The sequence below is a fragment of the Anthonomus grandis genome, chromosome 22, assembly GCF_022605725.1.
Source record: "Anthonomus grandis grandis chromosome 22, icAntGran1.3, whole genome shotgun sequence".
NCBI lineage: Eukaryota > Metazoa > Arthropoda > Insecta > Coleoptera > Curculionidae > Anthonomus > Anthonomus grandis.
The window spans coordinates 9,957,871-9,980,854 of NC_065567.1; the positions used below are offsets into that span (position 1 = coordinate 9,957,871).

At 31.8% G+C, this 22,984-nt stretch overlaps 1 protein-coding gene across 1 annotated transcript in view; it reads right to left on the minus strand.

Moving 5' to 3' along the window:
* The window catches only part of LOC126748362 (bone morphogenetic protein 6), a 39,357-nt gene extending 25,273 nt beyond the window's left edge, over positions 1 to 14,084 (minus strand). The window contains exon 1 of the mRNA XM_050457530.1: positions 13,831 to 14,084. Within this exon, the coding sequence (XP_050313487.1) occupies positions 13,831 to 13,962 (132 nt within the window). The 5' untranslated portion in view covers positions 13,963 to 14,084. The remainder of the gene's footprint in view (positions 1 to 13,830) is intronic.
* Between the last annotated feature and the right edge of the window lie 8,900 nt (positions 14,085 to 22,984).

The following is a 22,984-nucleotide window of genomic DNA, read 5'->3' on the forward strand; positions in this document are numbered from 1 at the left end:
TTGCCAGGCATGAGTTGGGGGGCTTGTTTGCTCGTTCAGTTTATTTCGCCTTAATAGACTCTCATATCCGTTATGGGTTGCCATTTTGGGATTTGTGCTCCAAGGGACTCCTTAACATAATTTTTACTATTCAGAAAAAAGCATTAAGGTATCTATGTGGTGTTGGTCTAAGAGTCTCTTGTAAACCTCTTTTTGTAGCTGAAAGAATTTTAACAGTTTTGTCACTCTTTATATTGGAAACTGCAACACTCATACATAAGTTCGTAAGTCCACCATCCTGCACCAGTCATAATACTCGTCAAGTGGGCAACTTATCTCTTCCAATCCCCACCTCCTCACTTACGAGAAACTCTCTTATATTTATTAGTCGTAAAATATTTAATCATGTTCCCTTTTCGATTAGGACTGTTACAGACCTTAAAAAGTTTAGGAGAGAACTAAAGAAATTAATCTTACCAAAAGCTTACTACAGCATTGAAAAGTATTTTAACGATTCATTTTAATATTTAAAATTATTTGGTTTTTTCTTTGTTTATATAAAATATGCTTCTATGTACAATCAAAATCGATTCTGTATTCTGTTTTTGTCCTGTATAAGCAAATAAATACTTGTATTATAAATTCTAGGATTAGGAAGCTTTTAGCATTAGTTTGTAAACTTAGCAAATAAAGTATATTTTGAAATTTTGAATGACCTTGTAAAAAAATAACATATCTAGATGGCGTTAGCTGTTCTCTTCGTTTTTAATTTTAAGCAATTTACTGGAATCAGGTTATTATTCTCTCCCTCTCTCTCTGATTAAAGTAATTTTCCTATCTGTCTGTCCTTTGTCATTAGTCACGTACGCCATGCTTAAGGATCAACTTTTTACCTATTGGCATTTTCGATACGGGGGGTTGTTGCCATTATTTTTCCTGTAGTTTCATCAAAGTATTCTTTGATTTCTAATTTGATTCCGTACTCGCTGCAACTCAGCTTAAAGTGGGGCAACGTTGTATTGTCAATTCTTGAAAAACTGGGCGTGAGATTATCCATCGAAGAGGTACCCAGAAATTGTCTTTTGGCTTTTTTTTTCCAAATTCCAGGTTAACAAGTTTAATTTCTCGAGGTTGGGATTCGACCTCATGGTTACCTGATGGCAACACTAGCCATGTAATGTGAAAAATTACTTTATAAAAGACCCTTCAACATCTTTAGGTAAGCTTGATTCCTATTCTTTGAAAACTGTTTTCATATGGTTTTTAAAGCCGCAATTTTCACGTGTTAATTTTAGGGTTTTATGCAGGGTCTTAAGCCAGATCTTAAGCCGAGTCTTAAGTGAAGTATTAAGTCTTAAGGGACCTCCCAAGACCATTCCGAGTCATCTCAGGTGGAGTCTCAGGTAATGTTCTCCAGACTGATAAGCTGCCGTTAGCATAAGTGCCACTCTATTAAAGACTTTTAACAGCAGTCAATTTTTATTAAAAGCAAAAATCTAATAAAAAGTGGTTACAGTCTTTTAGGATTCTTCAGTCTGAGCGTGGCATGCTTAGGGATATCCCATGAAAACTAGGTTAAAGAAAATGAAAGAGAAGACAATTCCGTGACACACTCGTATACGAATGTGTTGTTAATTAGATGAAGACCATTGCAGCATCATTTAAGGATTACGGCATAGCCTATTCTGGCGATCCAATGAAAACAGTAAAACTAACTTAAAACGCGCCTTTGCAAATAGGTTACTAATTAGATAATTATCGTTTTACTATCATGTAGTAAGTAAATAGTCTCTATAATAATAACAGGTCTGGAAAGTATCAAAAAAGTGATTCATGCTTCTTTTTAGCGATTACTTCCATAATAGATTGAAGTATCCAGAATTTGAGAGAGAAACAGTTCAGGTAAGGGAGTTACGTAGAGGTGAATTGAAACTAAAGCTTTGTAAAGCCTGCGCTTCTTCAGCCAAATTTATTTTATGATATACAGTTTTGGCCAAATTTTGTTGGCATCAAAAGGTTTCTATGCTACAAACATAGAGAGCTCCAAATGGGGGAACGTTTTTTATAAATTAGGAAGTATCTGTATACCTAACAGGAAATCCAGTTTCTAAGCCTAAAGAGAGGAATAATGTCATATCACAAGACCAGGTAACTGATATAGAAGTATTGTACATCAATTTATAACCCATAAGGTTAAAAAGGGGTATAATAATTACATAATTCGCCTGAGAGGACATGGGGCACACATGTGTGTAGTTTAATTATGATACTTCTAAATTTTAGTTTTGATTTTGTTATTGTGTAAGTGTGTTAAAATTTTAATATTGCAAAATAGATAGTGTTGTTGTGTCCTTCTGAAGGATTTTGATATTTATTTTATTTGTATATGGTGCACCCTTGGGCAACTTTGACATCTTTTTAGATGCTCTGAAGAGTATTTTTTCTACAATCAATATTGGTACATATATATTGGTACCAATACCAGTATTGTATATCAATTTATAACCCATAAGGTTAAAAAGGGGTATGTAGCCGACTCCTAAGAATAGAAAAATAAAATAGAAGAAGTATAATAATTACATAATTCGCCTGAGAGGACATGGGGCACACATGTGTGTAGTTTAATTATGATACTTCTAAATTTTAGTTTTGATTTTGTTATTGTGTAAGTGTGTTAAAATTTTAATATTGCAAAATAGATAGTGTTGTTGTGTCCTTCTAAAGGATTTTGATATTTATTTTATTTGTATATGGTGCACCCTTGGGCAACTTTGACATCTTTTTAGATGCTCTGAAGAGTATTTTTTCTACAATCAATATTGGTACATATATATTGGTACCAATAGTAACGCTAGAGGATTTACTTGGCAGCTTTAGCCTTGTTTAAACTCTGCATGAACCAAGTTGGGGCAAGAATATCCTTGACAATACTGGCTGATTTCAGTTTTGGATTAGGCAGGACATAGCATTGTCAGACCATAGAGGCAATTTATTCACTTTGCAATGGATTGGAGTGTTGAAAATATGAGCAAAGGTTCAGTTATTAATGAGTAATCGTGGAATATGGGAGAGCACTTCAATTTTTTGAGAGAGTTGAGAGAACACAAGTTAGCAAAAAAAAATAGGGCAAAAGTCTTGAGTAATGATTGTAAAATAAAAATAGAGAGCTATGGGAAATAAAACAAATCATCCCAGTGTTAAAGTAATAAACTAGTCAGTAAAAACTTATATTGACGAATCCAATGTCATAAACCTAACAGAACAATCTTTAAAAAGGGTGATCGAGAAGTGCCTGAGAATTATTATAGGCCTATTTCATTACTTCCGATTGTATTAGAAACCATATAGAGTTCGCACGATCATCACTCATAGCTTCTTTGATTGAACTGCTTCTTTGATTCCCAATTTGGTTTTAGAAACAATAAAAATATAGTACAAGAATCCTTGAATCTTGTGATGGAGGTATGATACACTTGTATTTGATGCGGTACTTTGTGACCTTTCTAAGAACTTTGACTGTGTAGACAATTTTAGAAATATTAGCATTAAATTGCCTAAACCATATATTTCTGATAGAGTCCAAGCTGTCCGGGTGGCTGGGGAGGAGTCAGCAGAATATGTTCTTAGCATACGCGTTCCCCATGGATCAGTAATGGGACCGATATGATCTCTCATATATATTAACGATTTATTAATAAAGACAAATCTGCACACTTTTTGCTGACGACATTACAGTCTCCTGCTCAGCGGTCAGCCTTGAGGAGGCTTTGCGGGACTTTGCTAGGTCTCCACGATAGAAAGCCGAGGAATGGTTTTGCTATAAATCGGTTAGTTCTAAACTGGCAAAGACTAGACACGTTGTGTTATTCCTAAGGGATATAAACTAACTGACAAAGCGGATAGATAATATAAAGTTTTTCGGAGTCTTCTTAAACACAAGACTTGAATAAGATACCCTTTGTGCAAGACACTTTTAAGTTTATATAAGTGTCCACCTAAGCTCTTTTGACTACATATTTTGCAGTTTTACTTCCTACAACTTGATTTATGCAGTTCTTGCAAGGAGCTATTCTTCAGGTGCAAACCGTGTATTTGGTTTACAGAGGAGAGTGATGAAATTCATAGAGGCACTTAGGTTCAAGGATCGCTGCAGGCGAGTATATAAATCAATAGACCTTCCCATTCAATACTTTTTGTGAAAATTTGGTTTGATCCACAGTTACCAGCACGACGATGAACAGAAGTAGATGATGAGATGATCAAGATGTCAGAGTGGCCCGGGGTGCTCGGCGATTTAAATTTTATCAACACAATTGCTTTTATTCTATTGATGAGTTTATGTCCTTTAGCTAATAGTCGTCAAAAGCGAAATATTATTCCGAACTACTCAGTATAAGGATTACATTGAAGTAGGATTTGCTTCCTACTGCAACCAGCATAAGCGCATTAAGTGATTGCTTTGACTGGGCTTCCATAATTAGATATTAGAATTAATCTAATACACATACTCGTATTTGTCAATTCATATTATGAATCTGATTACTGTTATATATTATGTTTAAGCCTATCAACATTTTCAGGAAAACCCATGCCTTATTTTTTGACACAAAGCTTCAACTTCCGTAAGTAGTACTTCTTGAAAGAAGAAAATAATTACGAATAAGAAAGGCCAGAAGATATTAGTTGCATTTTTCTCTCTTTTTCCCAAGCTCATTTTGATCATGAACAATAGTCAACGTAAAAGTCGAAATTTGTAAAATTTGCATTGCGTAGGCTCTTTAGTAGAAATAAATGGTTAGTGGAGCTGCATGTAAGTAGTTGTATGAAGTTTGCGCAGGCCAATAATATTGACTTGATAAAATTTATTGTGCATATGCATAACTATATAAAATGTATTTCAATCTTAATCACTCTCATTCACGATAAGTTAACGAAAGTAAAATTTTTTTCATTCAGAATCTCTTTGGGTAGGTGCAATAATATTACCATATGAGGAATGATTTTGTGATTATATTTATCTGAATCCAAATGATATAAAATGAAAGCTGGCAAGCTTTTTTCATTTATTTTGTTTAAAATAAATTACTAATCTTACTAGAGCAGTGATCATCCTCTTAACGTGATTCGTTCCTTATTCTATTATATTTTATAGTTAAGTCTAGGACTTAACTTAACTAAAAAAACACCATCTATAACTTAATAATTTAAAATAAATTTGTTAGGTTTGGGATTGGTATAAAAAAACCACCATGCAAATTAATTTAAAATTGATTTTTTATTCAAATATGTACTATCTGAAGTTTAATTTACAAATTATATAAGACGTCTGTTCCAGCATACCTTAGGTCAAATCTATCTTAGGGCGTGTTCTTTGGACGAAGTTAAACAAAAACGTTTCCATGAACATATGTCCTAAACGTCGTAGATTTCACACTACAGGGTGGAAAAATTGAAAGAAAAAAGAATTTTTTGATTATGTATAAGTGTTCCTAGTTTCTTAACATATAAGCTAATTGTAATTCGCATCTAAAAAATAATTTCTCCTTTAAAGAAGATAAATTGGATAAGAATAATAAAAGTTAAGTAACCAGCAATGAATCACGCAAATTTATTTTTCGTCGAAAGGCAATCAACCATAATTTTGTGTAGTTGACTGACAAACTTTTTGGTGAGAGTAAATATATGAAGTTTATTTGGAAAGATCTCCATATTTATTATGCCCTTCAAACTAATGTGAAAACCATGCTGTGAAATGATATGATTTAGACCCGATTTAACGTGTAAAACGCGTGTTTATCTCACAGGAATTTTTGTGATCTAAGTTAGCTTTTCAGACATGTATATGCATCACATGAGGCAAGTTTTTGGATGTAGAAGTCTTAAATCTGTGCCATTTATATTTTTCCAAGAAACCTATATGAGTCGTCAAATACCTCGATGTGTTTACGATCTTAGAAAATCATAACAATTACAGTGCGCCAATCAAGCAATTAAAGTAAACGATAAAGTTTAAAACTGAATATATGAAAATTGTGGCATTGCTCAATCTTCACGCTCTAAATTCTATTTTCAGGCCTACGATGTCAAGTAAGATATTCTTTATAGGTATTATAGTGTAATCTAATGAAGTAGTTTAAATTAAGATTTGGCCATTTTCCAAATTAAAGTGATATTTAGGCCGTAAATTTTAATTTGAAACCTACGATTCAGTTTAAGGATCTAACGAATACATATGTAATGAACATATAAAGTAAAAAATTAAAATATTTTATAATTATTATATAAAGACATTGGCTAATAAATTGCCAAATAAATGGCGTTTAAGATGTAAAATATAAGTCTTAGAGTAATCTACTTAAGGAAGGTAAAAGGTCTTTGCAGGCTTAGGAAAAATCTTTCATTTGGTAGACTAAAAAAAATTAAAAAACATTTATCAACAACAACTATTCTATCTGTATTTTCTTTTTTTTTACACTAAAAAATATGTTAGTTTGCACCAGGGGAAGGTTTTACCTTAGCACTACTTTACATTAGTACTACGTACATTTAACCCACAAAAGATTCTATAAAAAAATACTTATTATTTACCTCAAAGGTCTACCAACCCCTTTCTAAAGATCTGCTCCATTGTGGAGTGTTGTAATATTCCGTAAGTCAGAAAAAATACATAAGAATACACAAATTGGTTGAATACAGAATACACAATTTTTCTATACTTTTTCTTTTTTGCCCTTAACTTACGGAATATCCGACTAATCTAACCTTCTTTTATTTAACTTTCCGTGCTAACTTTCTTTTTTTTATTAAAAAGTGTTTTGGAATTCGCAGGAAAAAAATCGTATGGATAATAAGAATATTATTATTTAATTGTCAGTAATAACCTATGACAATTATTATATATATAACGACAATTAAATATTATTGAGAATTCCTAATAAATATTATAACTAAAAAAGTTACAAAGACGGTAATTTATGGATCTAACGCGAAAAAATCCATTTGAATTTAAAGCATTAGACGCCATACTTCAAAAAGCATTTAAATATTATTTAGAACACAAATTTATTTATTTCAACCCAAAAATTTAATTAAAGGTAGATAGGTTTATAAATAAGATTTTTATAACAATTAAATAATCAGGGAGTGGAGAAAATAATCATGAAAAAGGTTTATATAATAATAAAAGCTGTCGAAAGGAAGAGTTCATGTTGATAAATTTAGATCGTGAATTCATACCATTCCGTCTAACAGCTTTTATCGTTTATAATCATATCAGATCTAAGCCGAAAGAAGAGTTCGATTAGAGCACCCGCGGGCAAATGATTAATTTAAAACCATTTTTCTTTTTCGTCCATTGATTTTGAAATTTCGACTTGTATACATGATGTATCAAGCAATATTTTTAAACATTACATGCGTTGACTGGCGTTTTTGGTACAGCCTCGGTGCATGAAAGCCTCTGAGCCTTCTTCTCTTTGTTTCTCAATTCCGCATGAAGAAAGACTGATGTATCGAATTTTGATAAGGTGAACATTGTTTTTCTTATGCCCGTAAGACAATACAATATATTTTATGGTCACTGCTTTGTTAACATACTTTTTAAATCTTCCTGCGAAAGTCATTACGCTATTAAGAAATACATAACCAGTTAAGTAACTGATGAAAACAATTTTAAGATTCAAAATACCTTTTGGCTGTCATTTTTTGTTTTACGATATAATCTGTGCAATGCAATTTTATTGGTTGCAAACTTCTAGTATAAGTTAATAATATCTTATTACATTCGCTTAAAATGCTAAATAAACAGTATCTAATTATTTTATTAAAAGTATTTTTCTGGTAATTGCCTGTTGTCGGTTTATTGTCTTAAAATTACTTAATAACTTAAAAATAAAAACAAGCGGACCCAGCACCATTGGATCATTGGATAGTAACAACGATTCTTGGATGTAAGAGATGCATAATTATAAACAGTTTATATTATTTTATGGCACATTATACTCCAATATAAAACTTAGCAAATAAATAAGAAATTATCAAAAATATTGCACATATCTCGTGAGGAAAGGTGAGTGTCCTGCTTACGTATAAATTTCACATTTCTCAGGAATCACGGCTATTTGACCCTCATTATAAAATATATTATTAACGGCATTTAAATTTTTTTTTAACAAAAAACATCTTATTTGTTAATTAATGGAGCTTATTATTGTATTTTCATCAACTGTTAACAAATTATACATTATATGGGTCTTAAAATTTCTTGTTTTGAGGCGGTTTAAGCATGTGTGATTTTTTCTTTTACTTTTTCATAGAGCTTATATCGACGGGGTTGAAGTTTGCTTTGACGTTAACTGATTGGCAGCTATCTGAAAGAATAGTCATTTCTATGAAACTGATATGATCCATGAAAATGAAGATATCATTACCATTATAATATAGATTACATAATTTAAACATATTTCCAAAGTACCTAATATGTCAAGAATATCGTGATATCCTATAGAATTCATATCTGAATTCTAACCTAAAATTACACCTTTTTTGTAGATTTGTCCCATCTTGATAATCTGACAGTTCTAATATTTTATGTATATATTCGCTTTTATTTAGCCGGTCTTAAATGGTCTAAATTCGTTGTTTTACTCGTAACGTGATACTGATAAAGAAAATATTCCGCCCATGTGATGGTTCTAAAGCTTTTATTAACTGAACAATTTATAAAATAGCTTTTTCCTTTATATTTTGGAGTGCATTACTACATCTTTTTTTTTTGATACTGACAAAATTCGATGCTATAATAACAGGTCTTTTATCCTTACGATCGATACCATTTTATCATTTGGTACTAGATGCCAGAAGCTCCATCACCAAACTTCTGGATCATATAAAAATTGCCAAATCTGCCATTTGCTAAAAACTATATTCTAGAATACACTGCTTATAAAATTCATTATGTGTAATTTTTATTACTGGCTTAGTAGGACCAAATCTGTGATACAAATCCAATAAGAGACTTCTGAGATAAGCCAAGTTCTTGTCTCAGAGTAACTTATATTTTTATTTAATAAAGTCGTAGCTTTTCTGATAAGTTTTGGTAAGTCAGTTAGTTCTTTCGTCTCCACTTGTTTGACTTTTAGTATGCGAATAGAAATACCTTATTATAATACTGAATATTGGAATGTTGAGAGGTTGGTAGCAAATGGAGATACGTAGTTAGCTAATTAAATTCAAAAAAGTTTTGTTTTTTCCTGCGTAGATAAGAGCCGTATTTATTTTGTAACAAAAAGATTAAAACAAAGTCAAAAATCTATATTTTGCTTGCCAAAGTAAAAACGTCACATCAGTTAAGGAAAATGAAAATTAAAAATAATCGTAGGTCTTCTATTGCACCTCCTATGTTAGAAAAATATTAAACATTATTTGGTAATCATATAACTTCACTTCCGACGGAATTTTTTAAGTGCAAGTATTAATTTTACATCTTTTTCATTCTAATAAATGTAGGTTAATTACAAGTAATACAAATAATTCGTTTTTTTCAGCAAAGATTTGAAGGGTGCTTATAAGCAAAGCTAGACTTCGTAGATCTATATTTTTGTTAAATATATGTTTATAATCCTCCTAAGCTATACCTACAATTTTCGTAACTTTCGAAATATTCCATTACCTATAAGCTATCCATTATTTCATTACTCAGCAGTATAATTTGTGATTACGGATATAAGAAAAAAAAATGCTCTACGCGTTGCGTTTTTTACAGCCGTGCGGTGAGCACTCATTTGTAAATCGGAATTACCTCGACTTATGAATGGGATTCCCTGTGCAGTGGCGTGTCTCAACGTGAGCGCGATATAACAAGAAAAAGTCATAGATGCCATAAATATGTTGTTGTATGTACAACGAAAGTTGCGAATGATCGGTGAACCGGGGATATATATAAATTGAATTGCTATTGTAATTTTAGTGTGTTCCCGAAAGCGAAAACCTATAAATTATAAAGTTAATTGCTATAGCTGTTTATAAACAGTTTAATGTAACAAAATAAAAACCAATTCATATTTATTGAATTATCCTTGAATTACGAGTCTTTTTTTATCGGTATTCAACAAGCTTACATAGAGCCGTATTATATAAATCATATAGTAAATGGTGTAATTTTTTTTATTTCAGGAAGCATAGGCATATTGCATATACTGATCAGCCTGGGTTCATCATGGAGCTTAATGCTAGGTCTTAGTATTACGTATACCTGCTTACAACTTGTGCAACTACCAACAAATGTTGTATCGAAACATTACCATAGTATTTAATTCAAAAAATATTTGCTCATTTGTTTTCGAATTATAACTGTAATATTTTACAGAATTATAGACCTTCACAGAAAACAGAAATATTATACTGTATAATTCATTTTAAAAGGCAAAAAAATAAATTTGACTAGAAATATGATTTATTTAACTTATTTTTTATATTTTCATGCTTAATATATATATCTATCACAGATTGATTCAATAGTGTAGGCTATTGTATTAGTTTTTTTTTATGGCTGATTTGTTCGTGAAAGATAGTTTTTAACGAGTTTGTTAATCTTATTGTAAGTTGCCAGCCTAGATATAGAGTTTGTACCTATTTTTTATAACAAGCGCTTCGAAAATTTAATTATTGATGAAACTTTGATGGTAATATAAAAAATGACACGTTGAAGTTATATTCTGCAAAGATTACCCAACTTTTTAGAAAGGAAAAGAAGAAATGAACATTTTGACGTTTTATTTATCTAATTTGGCCGCAATAGTAATTTTACATTCTTATGTGGGGAGAATGCAAAATCCTTGAAAAAATCGAATCCATGTAAAACTAATAACACAAAAAGTTTTTCTGAAAAATCGCATCGCAGTCTTAAACTAAAACTGCATATTTTCTAAACTCTTGCATAAAATTATTATTCTTTGGGCATTAATGTTTCTGTGGTTAATTTTTTTTTAATAGAATAGAGTAGTTCAAAAAAGTATTCGTACATATTTGCAAAATAGCAAATTTTTAATAATGATAACAAATCAAAAACTATTTGAAATTCTTTAGAAAAACATAAAGTTATGTGCAATATCTTACAAATAAATCTAAAATGTCAAACTACTCTTCGCAAAATAATGCATGCTCAAGATACGTAAAGTTTCAATGCGAGATAAGAATTGTATTCCACAAAACATAAGAAAAACACTCATCAATTTTTCTATAATTGTTGTATTTTCCACGGATTTTCACTAAAGCTTTCTTAGTTAATGAGTTGTGTGTATATGAAATCCAACTTTTAACTTTATATGTATCATTTTACCATTTCTTCTCAATTAATGATACATAACCGGCACAATAAACATTTACATATTATGTTAAAATTTATTTAAATTATAAAACAATATCGATAAACTAATCATAGAATTTTTTCTACATATGAATTAAGTTTTAGCTTTTATGAAAATTACTATGGACGTAACTGATCACCTATGTCAAATAAATGTTGAACTTGAAGGCGGTATTACGTAATGATGAACAGGCAAAACTGACCAATGAGTACAATGAACCTACTTTTTTCAAAATCGATTTTCCACTTAACTCAGTTTTAGTGGCCCTTACGATTTCATAATCGTTCAGGACAAATCAATTTACAATTTAATTACCAGATTTTATATATATAGACAAATAAATATTTTTGTACTTTTGTATATTTCTTAAATTAAAAAACCTGAACTCTTAGAGAAGATTTAAAATGAAAATTTAAGCAAGTTTTTGAATTTTGTAAAAATCTAATTTACAGTATTAAGGTACCAGTAACTTCTAAGGAAATTAATGAACATGATATAAAATAAAATATGTTGAAAAGATTCGCTGGAGCCTAAAAATAACTTTAACGTAAACTTTTTTAAATCTCAACCACTTGCTATATATTACAACAAAATATTTGAAATTAATTTTTATAGGAAAGGCTATGTTAAAAAATTCTGGTAATAATAACTATTGCATTTAGTTATGTAGTTTCATAAATGACGGATAATTAACTGGTTGCTTTTCGTAAAATGGTACTTTGCATGGGTCATGTCGCCACTGTTAAAATCACTTTTTAGATTCTTATATTTATCTAGTTAATAGGGAGCAAAAACAGTTATCAAGACACCTGCTTTAAGTAATTTTTTTTTTTTTACGTAATTCTGATTTATTAACAAATCTTTAGCATTACAATGAATCCAAAAATTTTCAATCTGACATCACTTAGGATGGAACTTAATCATAAAATTACTTAATTTGGAAATCTCTTTTTTGAACTGAAAATAACAATCTGTTAGCGAGATCGTATAAAAAAATAGTAAATAAACAAACATACATAACTCATATATACTTTATGTTGTTTTACTTTCAACTATAAACGTCGATAAAGAAATGCCTTGTGATTTTATTTGAAATAAAAGCAAATAGCAACATCATTTTTAAGCACGAAAAGAACCAATTTATTTATATTAGTGCTAACGTGTTTTTAAAACAAATTACCTATGCATTACTCCTAAATTTTCACCGGTGTTAAACTTATAAAATTTAAATTGTTTGCAACACTAATATGCAATAGATGTCTGTTTATACCAACTTAAAAGAGCGCTTCCAAATAAGACACAACAAAAAAATGCACAAAAATGAAATACTTATACTCTAAGAGTTTTAAGAGGGGGAACGTACTAAAATATTGTATTACACAACCTGTAAGCTATAATATTTGTAGTAATTTTTTAGATTCTTATAAGGTATTTATTATTTGCCACAAGCATAAAGCTCCAAAAATGTCATTAAATCATGCATTATATATACATCATCAATAGACCTTTAGTGTATACTTCTTACTTTGGAGTCATTCGAAGTGCATCAAAGATAGACAAGAGGTATTAATTTTTGATAAAATTTAATTTTCAATGAAGAGAGTAATTTTAAAAAAAGCAATGATTACCTTTATATTCTAAAAATCTTTTATGTAAAAAATAAGTATATTTTAAAATATATTCTTTAAAATTGTGGATTATTTTTTTTACATTAATAGACAGAGTAACTAGCGAAATCAAATATCGAAAAATTCCGCAAATGCATTGATGGATACGAAAAAAATCGAAAAATTTAAGTGTTCTAAATGTTCCTTATTGTAAAATTTCATTTATTGCCGAGATGTATATTATATACCTGCGCAATAAACGTTGTCATGTGAAATTTATTCTCCAAAATATTGAGCGCCCCATTTTCTTAACGCTGATTTTTTAATAAAATTTAAGCAACAATGCGGATATTTGGTTCACGTTCAAAAAAACCTGAACATATGTATATAGAATTGAGTAAGAAGATAACAAATATTTTATTTAAAAAAAATGTGCATATATAAGCGAACTTTAAAATATCTACCTGTATTTAGTTTCTTCCATAAGACGTATCGAGGAACATATTCTAATGTTTTGCGTTTAAAATTTATGATTTATATATATTTATATGATTTATTATATAAAATTATTTTTACCTATTTGATAAAGCAAATTCCTTTCAGATTTTTAAAAGAATTTTATACGTAACTAAAAAAACGCACTGTGCGTTTAATTTTATTTTAGTTAAAATACAATTTACATGCATGCCAAAAACATTTCTTTGCAATTTGATAAATAATTAAAAGTTTAGGTGCTTTTCATTTTTACTTTAATGTTTTAAACCTAAATTTTTTAATGGCTTAAGATTAAAGGTAGATCACTAAAGTGATACAATAATTATTAACAAAAAAAAAATTGATTGTTTTGTACACCAGCCAAATTTCAATGGAATTCTTACCTTGGGCAAATCAGGTAAATCGAGCCCCAAACTATTTATTAAGGGATCTTCAGAATCAGCAACAATAACACTAATATACACTATCACAAATAGAGTCCAGGCTGTCTTATTGACAACAAAATAGTAGCCCATAGCCAGAGGAGCGTCATTGACACTTTCTGACAACCAAGATGCACATAAGATGCACTTGTCTTCGACTCTCCTCTTATTCGAATCTTCGCGGGAAGTATAACCTACGTAGTTAGACCGATGACCAACGCGACGGAACTTTTAACATATAGCACGCGCCTCTACATTTATATTACGCGCCTGGGAAGGGGGCATGCATCGTCTAAAAACGCGCATTGTTTCCTGGGATTGTCACCCTTAGGTATGTAAGTCAGGAAGAGCCAATTTCCCTTTCAAATGGAATTGTGAGAAATTGGGTTAACCAACTGACCAAGTTTCCGGAGCACCTTAAAAACTAATTAAATGTATTGTGTGAATTTAAGTCCGCTTTTAAAACAGTTTTCGTAAATGGAAAGCCCGCGTTTTTATGTTTAATACCAGTATAACCTCACTACTGCCATTTTGTTTTGTGGATGTACGGGATGTCTGATTTTTAACACTTGTGGAAAATCTTTGTTACGCAATAGGCATATCTTACAAGTTAGCAATAAATACAGTTTTAGATCATCTCTTAAATACAGAGTGTCGGCTGTAATAATGCATATTATACTTTGATTGTAATTAAACTTGGGATTTTATTTTTTTTGGTTTCAAGATTTTTTGAAAAAACAAATTTGATTTATTTATTTGCAAGATTGCTGATTGACGAAAAAAAGTTTTTTTCCAATTAATATATACCTAACTTAAGAATACTGTAAAAAAGTAATGTTCTGTTTCAATTTTTATGCCAATTTACTGTACTCATAATTTTAGGATATTAAAAAAGATTCCTACTCACTGCAAGCTGGTAACATGTCCAGCCAGATTAAATAATGATAATATTTTATAGAAAGTTTACTGAAAAAGGAACTGGTGTATTATAAATTCTAGGTTTTGGTGGCTTTCTGCCTTTTTCTAGGTTAGTAGGAAAAAAATGTCTTCAATAAACAAGCGAAGGTCGGTTTAAAATTTAAAATAACGACAAAAAAAGTATGAGATAAAATAAAAATTAAAACTAGAAAAACCCTACCCTACCTATAAGTTCAGTTATATATATCAAAAAACAAAAAAAAACGCAGATAAATGCCCCTTATTTTTCGTCCCAAGAACGCTTAATTAATAAATAGCAAAATATTTATTAGGCAAAAATATTTAATAAAACGAATAATAGCATTATATTTAAATGTTATTATTTACAGAGCTTTTTTATCCTAATAGTTTCCGATAGAAAGAGTCTTATGTCATTTATCCTCGATGTATTTTATGTATTAAGAAACGCTAAAGCCCGCACTTCTAAAGAAGAGATCACAAAATAAAAACTGTTTAAATTACATTAAAAAGCAACCAATATAGGAACATATACAATTATACAGACATTCCAACATTCAACATTGTCGTTTAGGATGGTGCTTAAATCATTTAAATTTTGCTTAAATTCATAAAATGCATTTGAGAATTAATAAAGTTTTTTATTACTCGTTTCTTTGTTTTCTTTATATTTCTTAGGCATAAAATAAAAATATGTCAGTATTATCTTAAATTCATCTTTTTTAGATATTTAGAAAACCTGGTTACATTTTACAAAATATAATATTGATACCGTTACTCTCCTCATTTTACTTTTTGAATAAAAACCCAGAGTTGATTGAGCCCTATTAGTTAAATACATAGTCCTTTTTGGGTCCATTTTTCCTCTCCCAAATATTTAATCATTTACAACACAGCATTTCACTTGCATGCGCACATTGCAGATAAATAAACAGTAGAAGTAGAAGTTCTACAAATTCTTTTTGCCCAGTTTGTAAACTGGGAACTTTAGAGCGAAGATGCCTCGGCAATTGGTGGCCCGGCTTTCGATACGTATATTACGTTGGTGGTTTTCCAGCACGTTGGAATGTTATATAAAGAGTTCTAAGTAGTGCTAACAGATGAAATAAAAGTCCAGCGCAACTTAAAGAAGTGCTGGATAGATTTCCGTCCCCTCCTAGTGACCTAAAGGTTAAGTGATGTTTCTGGTAAAAAGCTAGTTTTCTTTGGATGGTCGCCAAGGTTCTAGCCCAACGTTTTCTCCAAAGTGATGAAGCAATTCGAACCTGGGGAAGTGTGTTTGTGCTAAGACTTGTGCAAGCGTTTCTCGTCTGGTTTGTGTGAAAATGCCATTGGGGCGTTTTATCGACCCCAGCTCCTTTTCACGTGCCCTTGAGAACACTTTGTAGATCCTTGCACTGCGAGGCGTTTCATTGACGTCCTAGGAGAACCTTCTCCATGAATCTGTCTTAGCTTTACGTATAGCCTTATTGTAGTCGGTAAACGCCCTACGTTATTGCTCCTAGTTGTTTCTGGTTTTGGTACGGTTGAAGAGTTTGCGTATTTCAGGTCAAATTTTGTTAAGATTGTTGTTCCACCAAGGTGTGCCGCGATTGTCCCGCTTCACCTTCAGTGGACAGTTTTGATGATACGCTGTTACAAAGCTTCAGACACTTTATCAGCCATTGAAATTAGCTGATCATGATTATATATATTTTTGTCACAGTATAGTAAGTTCCTCTGTAGGGTCGACTTATATCCGACCCAGTCAGTACTTCCCACGTTCCTGTACTTAACTATTGGTCTGTTACCGATAGCAATGTCAAACCGTATGTGTCTGTGATCAGAGCATGATGGCTCCGATGACATCACCCAGTTGCTGACCTTGCTGCCAATATAGTTTGAACTAATATTTAAATCTAGTACCTCTTTTCTGTTTTTAGTGATAAACGTTGGCTCATGGCCTGTATTATTAATTGTTATTCCGTCCCCAAGTATATAGTTGAAGAGAGACTCACCTCTGTGATTAATGTTTGTGCTTCCTCAAGCTGTGTGGTGAAAGTTTGCATCACATCCTAGGATAAACTGCACGTTTTTCTTTTTGCAGTATGCGATCAGATTTTGCACCATCTGTGGGGGAGGTTGTTTTGGATAAGAGCGATATCGATTTTCGCCTCATCGAACATTTTTGCCAGGACGGTGCTTGCAGCCCTAGCATGCTACAGATTAGCTTGTAGTACTTTAAAGCATGGTGCGGCCTTTTTTTCTTAAGGGTTCCCCTGGCATCTGGCTTGGGCCCTTTAGATTCCCGAGAGCCCCTCTCTTTGGGCGGTAAACGAGGTGATTGTCTTGGAGGGCGATTGTTATCGTTGGGCACTCTTTTGCCCCGTGTCTGTTTTCCCTTTGCTGAGAGCAATTGCTGATGCCAGAACATTCTTTTTTGGGTTAGAGCTGACCTAACGCCTGTGGATTGAGAGGTTTGAGCTGCCGTGATAGACGTCTTATCGCCCAGTTCCTCAGCTCTTTTTTCCTGGGATGCCTTAGTCCTCGGACGAAACCGCACCTGACCGAACCCAAAGAACGGTCTGAAGTCCATTGAGCTCAACGTCTCCACAGGTATGTTGTCGACAACAAAGTTCCAGGTTTGACCCGGTCCCGAACATTCACGATGTAGTACGATCCCTCGCGACTACCCAGGGTAGTCGCGATTCGGTTCATCCGCCCTAGACGCATTTGCACATCACCCGGACTTGGGCGGTGATCTTCCTCGTCGTCTGGAAAGTATGCCATGCAGACATGAGGTCGTGGAAGGTCTGCGCCTCTCACAAACCTGAGCCGGGCTCCCTCCCGACGTTGAAGAGTCTTTGCAGCTTATTCAAGCGATTTGGCAGTTTTGTCGTCCGCACAAGTGAGTTGTAGCCACCGAGCAGCCGTGGAACCTCACTTGTAGGCCACCCTCAGGCAGAAATTGTACCGCCCTAAGTATCGCTCTTTGGAGAGCAGTCAGCTGATCAGCGAGCAGAACACTCACCGGGTGCTCGAAGTGGACAATCCCAACTCGCATGCCTCCGGCGACTACTCCGTATGACGGCATGCCTCCGCTTTACCTAGGCCGTTTCGCCTCCTGCCCTGGGATGCTGCTTTCAGAGCGCAGTTGCTTGCCATTGTCGGTCCTTCAGTTTGGCTCTTCTATTCCCTTTTCTGTTTCTTCCTGAAGGTGGTCGTAGCAACTCTAGGCTTCTTACATTCCCCAGGGGCGCCAAGCTCACTCCCCTCAAGACTTTCGGCGTTGTGAACTCCCGGGGGCGTCTCGCCCGATACCCCAGAAGCCCCACCCCCAAGAGAGAAAAGAAGAAGGAAATCTAGAAATGTGGTTGACCGATAGCGGATAGCAGAAAGTAGAAAAACACAATCACACCCAAGCATAGTAGGAGTGGGTTCTTATTATGACAGCCGCAAGCGCCGCCACATGGGAGATTGTAGACATCCAGTCTAGAAATTTAACAATTTTCATTGGTGTTTCAAGATGCTATAAAAGACATTTTATAATTTAAAAGACTATAGAAGTTTGTATAGGAAATTTTAAAAAAGGAAATAGGAAATTTTAATAAATTTCATTTACTATAAGAACCAAAAATAACAACAAAATATTAAAACTTTACAATAAAGTTGGAACAAAATTTGCCTTTTTTTCTAATAGTAAATAATTAATTTTAGTTCCTTTAAGAAAATTCCTTTGGAGAATTTAAGGCAAGAATTTAAAATAACAAAATAAATAACATAAATAAGGGATATAATACAAAACTTAATTAAAAATTAATAAACATGGATTTTGTTACATGTTCGAGTCCTTAATTGATTAATTATTATAATAGATATTTTAGTCATTTTAACATTTTAACATTTTAACGTTTTATATTTTAATAATTAAAATCTGATATTTGTTTTTGCACGCTGAGGTGTAATACTAAAACTATATGAAATATCTAATTGCATATTAAAGTTTTTTTAATAATTAAAATTACACTACATTGTATATACATCCATAATACGACTAAAGGCAGTTTACTTCTTTGCCGAAATAAATTTACCTCAGCAACCTTGAATAGACTATCGAACTTAAATGAACTAAATTACATTTTATATAAAGTATTTTAATAAAGTAATAAAACTGTTACAATTAATAAGATATTATAAAAAAATCGAAGAATACAATCATATATATAATATAAACAGAAAAATAACAGATTAAACAAAAATACTAACTTAAATAAGGCTACATTAACTAATGAATTTAAATCCAGCTTTTCCATTTGCTGGATAGCTATATTGAAGATGGGTTCTCTTGGATGTGGACTCAAACAATCTTTCTTCCTAGAAATACCCAAAAATACAGATAAATATCCAGAATACTGAAAGGATGTTCGATGATATATATATATATATATGATATATATACACTTATCTATTTCTACTAAGTATAACATCCTAAACCAGCAACATAGAGTCCAAAAAAAAATGTGAATTAAAAAAATATAGAGTGTTCTCTACAACTTGGGCCATTTACATATTATGTTATTCGTAATATTTAAAAACGTAATGTAACGTAAGTTTTACTCTATTTTTTAATTCTTTATTGGATTTGACTGCTAATTTTTTTAGCTGTGCAAGTTTTATATTTTACTGATATTATTATTTGATATATGGGCAAATAGTAATAGAACTGATGGTATTATAGAGTTTCTTAGTTTTTTCTTATTTTTTAGATAAACTAAACATAAATAAAAATGAAGGTTAAATAAAAAATAGATTCCTGAATTAATAATCTCGATTTTTAACAAAACTAAAATTTTTACCACATAAATTTAAAATGTTTGACATGGCAAGTCTAAAATTTAATGTAATATCACGAATAGCATATTACGCAATACTATACAAAATATGTTATTTGTGATAGTCGCTTGTCAGGGTGTACACTGAAAGATCATATTCCAGCCTACCCAACCTTTGCCGCAATAGAATGACGTCTTCGGAAATCCGGTCGCTTAGTTCCCAAAACAGGTGAATGTTGAAGCCGGTAATTTTTATAACTTCCTGACAAAGCAAAAATATTTTTCAACTTAGACTTTAGCTGAAAATCAGGCGCCAAACAACAATTTCTATATAATATGGGTAAGTATAAAATGTAAGTTCAAGATTTTTCATCCCAAAATCTGTCCTGCAATGTGGGTACGTTTTTTAGTTAATATAGGAACAAAAAGGAACTTAAAACCTTTGTCACAAATATTTTGCTTATCTTAATATTTTAAAATAAAAATATGTGGCTAATAAACCACACGAAGCTACAGTTAATACGTTGACAACCAGAATAACATCCAAGACCAAGGCAAATATCGAGCGTAGTGAAGTAGAAAAAGTAGAAGTAATAGTACTGCCGACTTAAATATGCGAATCTTCATTGTAAAAAACTAAATTACTTTTCAGATACAAGATCAAAACTCATTTACCTAAGATCAATCAATCAATCACAATATACATTTGACAACTCCAGACTTATATTGTATTCCGTCCAACTGTGTAAAAACTACACATAAGCGGAGTATATCTACAAGAATTAAGAAAAGCAAAGTCAAAGAATTAAGAATACTAAGTATATGTGAGGCTCTTATGCCTCTTCTTCTCATTTACTCTTCATTTACGAAGAAGGTATCTCGGAAAGTATTATTTCTTGTCTTGTAAAAAATTATTTTGGAGTTTCTAGAACCGCCAATATGAACCAACACAGTGGACATAAAACTACGCCTTAGTGAAGTTATCATATTTATAGGCGAAAAAACACAAAGTCTCGATCTAAAAAACTATGGTTTCAAAATCATGTTGGGATCTCTTTGAGCGAAATGGGCGAATTCTATAAAGTCACAATATGTTATAAAATGTTGTTAGGGTTAGGTCATAGATGCACGTCAACAAATTATGTGCGATAATTTTGACAAAAAAAGTGTAATTAATGTTCAAAAAAAGTACTTGAGTCAGTGAATTGTGCTAATCCTATGCAACCTATGCAAATCCTATTATCACCCAAGTTATGCAACGGGAGTAAAAATTCCGGAAATTGATGGAAAATTGGCTTGTTGCGGCGGCAAAAAACAAAAACAACAAAAAAGTAGGAAAAACAGTGAAAAAAACGGGGAGGTATTCAACATGGAGGAAAAAAGACTGAGAGGAATCACTGCTGAATCACAAATAAATCATTAAACATCTTAAAGCAACAAACGGATACAAAACTGGATGAACTTGAACAGTCTGTGCAGTTCATGTCGGAGTCGTTTGAAAGTTCTGAACTAAAATATTATTCATTATTGTTAAGTACGTTGTTACTTACGCACCAGCAGGTACATATTCCTCAACAACAAAAAACCCAAATACAATCATGAGAAACCACTATGTTCTATTTATCACAATTAAACGAAGAGCTTTGATGTTTCTGTTTGTCCTGAAGAAGGCCTAATATAGGCCGAAACGTTGGCAATTAAAGAAAAATTTAAAAAGCTTGGATTTTTTTTGACCATTTATCCAGCTAAACTCTTAAAAATTAAAATAATTTCTAGTTATGACTAGAAAGAGATATACTTTGTTTATTGTTTTGTTTTTGAGTGCTATTTTTATTTTTATTTTTCTTTATTTTATAAACGATATTATTACTAACTAACCTCAATTAATAAAATTACTTTAGTGTTTAAAGTTGCACACACAGTATTTTAATACCATTGTGCATCGAGTGGATATCAATAACACAGGGTATTAATATGAAAATAAATGTTGTACCGATTACTGATTAAGTAGTTATCAGATATGTAAAACAATAAAATTAAGTTGAAGTTTTGGAACTTGGTGCTCTGATTTGTGATTAGAATCTAAAAAGTTATTTATTTCTTTATTTGAAAATATTGTTAAAAAGTTTTTAAATTGCCCATTTTCCTAGGCCTACTATAACTTTACATGTGCTGGCATCGTAATTATATTACTTATTAATTTTAGTATATTATCGATATGAAAGTAAATTAATTGTTTCTCATATTTTAGAATGGGCATAATTAAGTGCTTCTGATACGGTGTTTTAAAAATAAGATTGTTAAGGGCTTATTTCTCGTGTGTTTATTTGACAATCTTTGGTTCAAAGAAAGATATCAAGATGTGATTCTCACAGAGTTTTTAAACTTTATTTCCTTTTTCCGAGTATTTAAAATTATATACAGGTTGGGGAATTGAAGATTACGCGTTATCCAAAATAATGGCAACACCGATTCCTCTCGTCGATAAACGGCCGCCTATACGATCGACTGATAGGTATTTGCCATTTTTATTTTGTAATGTCACTGCACGCTTCACTGTTAAATTTTAAAGCGCTATTATTTTTTTCTCAACTTACTATGGGTGTTTATACTCCTTCCGAAAGAGTTGGCATTATTAAATGGTTTATGGAGGCAATTCGGTAATACAATGTAGCTTTATTAATGATTTTTTTAATTACATTTGAAAATAGACCGATTCCTTGCGAAAAACCAATTTTAAATGTGGTTTCAAATTTTGAGACATCCTTTTGTCTTCAAGATTGCCATAAATGCCACACTAAAGTGCAAGAAGAATGTCCGAAACAGATCGGTTCGTGCAGGTCGGAACAGTTCAGGACAAAGAACGACTGGAAGAAATGGTTTGTATAGAGAAGAACTATGTATGGACCATAAAACTGTAACAAGTATTAAAAAAAAATTCCAAGACTCAGGAGACATTTTCCGAAGACTAGTGGCAAAGAATGGAATTTTGTGAAAAAGCAAATGAAAATTAAATTTTTTTACAAAATATTATATTTCCAGATGATCTTTTTTTTCAGTACATGGGAAACACAATCCTTTCGTTGTCCGATATTTGTCTCGAGAAAATAAGCTCAGAAATTTTAAATTCTCTACTCAGTATCCTCGAAAATTAAATGTTATAGGGCCATTTTTTATTGACGGTACTTACTAAAACGGTACTTAACACCCAAAAATACCGCGATGAGTTTCTGCAGAACCAAGTTCTTTTTTCCATTCAAATCTTCCCTGATTTAAATCACATATCGCTGTTTTTGCAATAAGACGGGTGTCCTGCTCATAATGCGGTCATGGTAATAAAAAAAATTAAGAAATACTTTTACTTACTG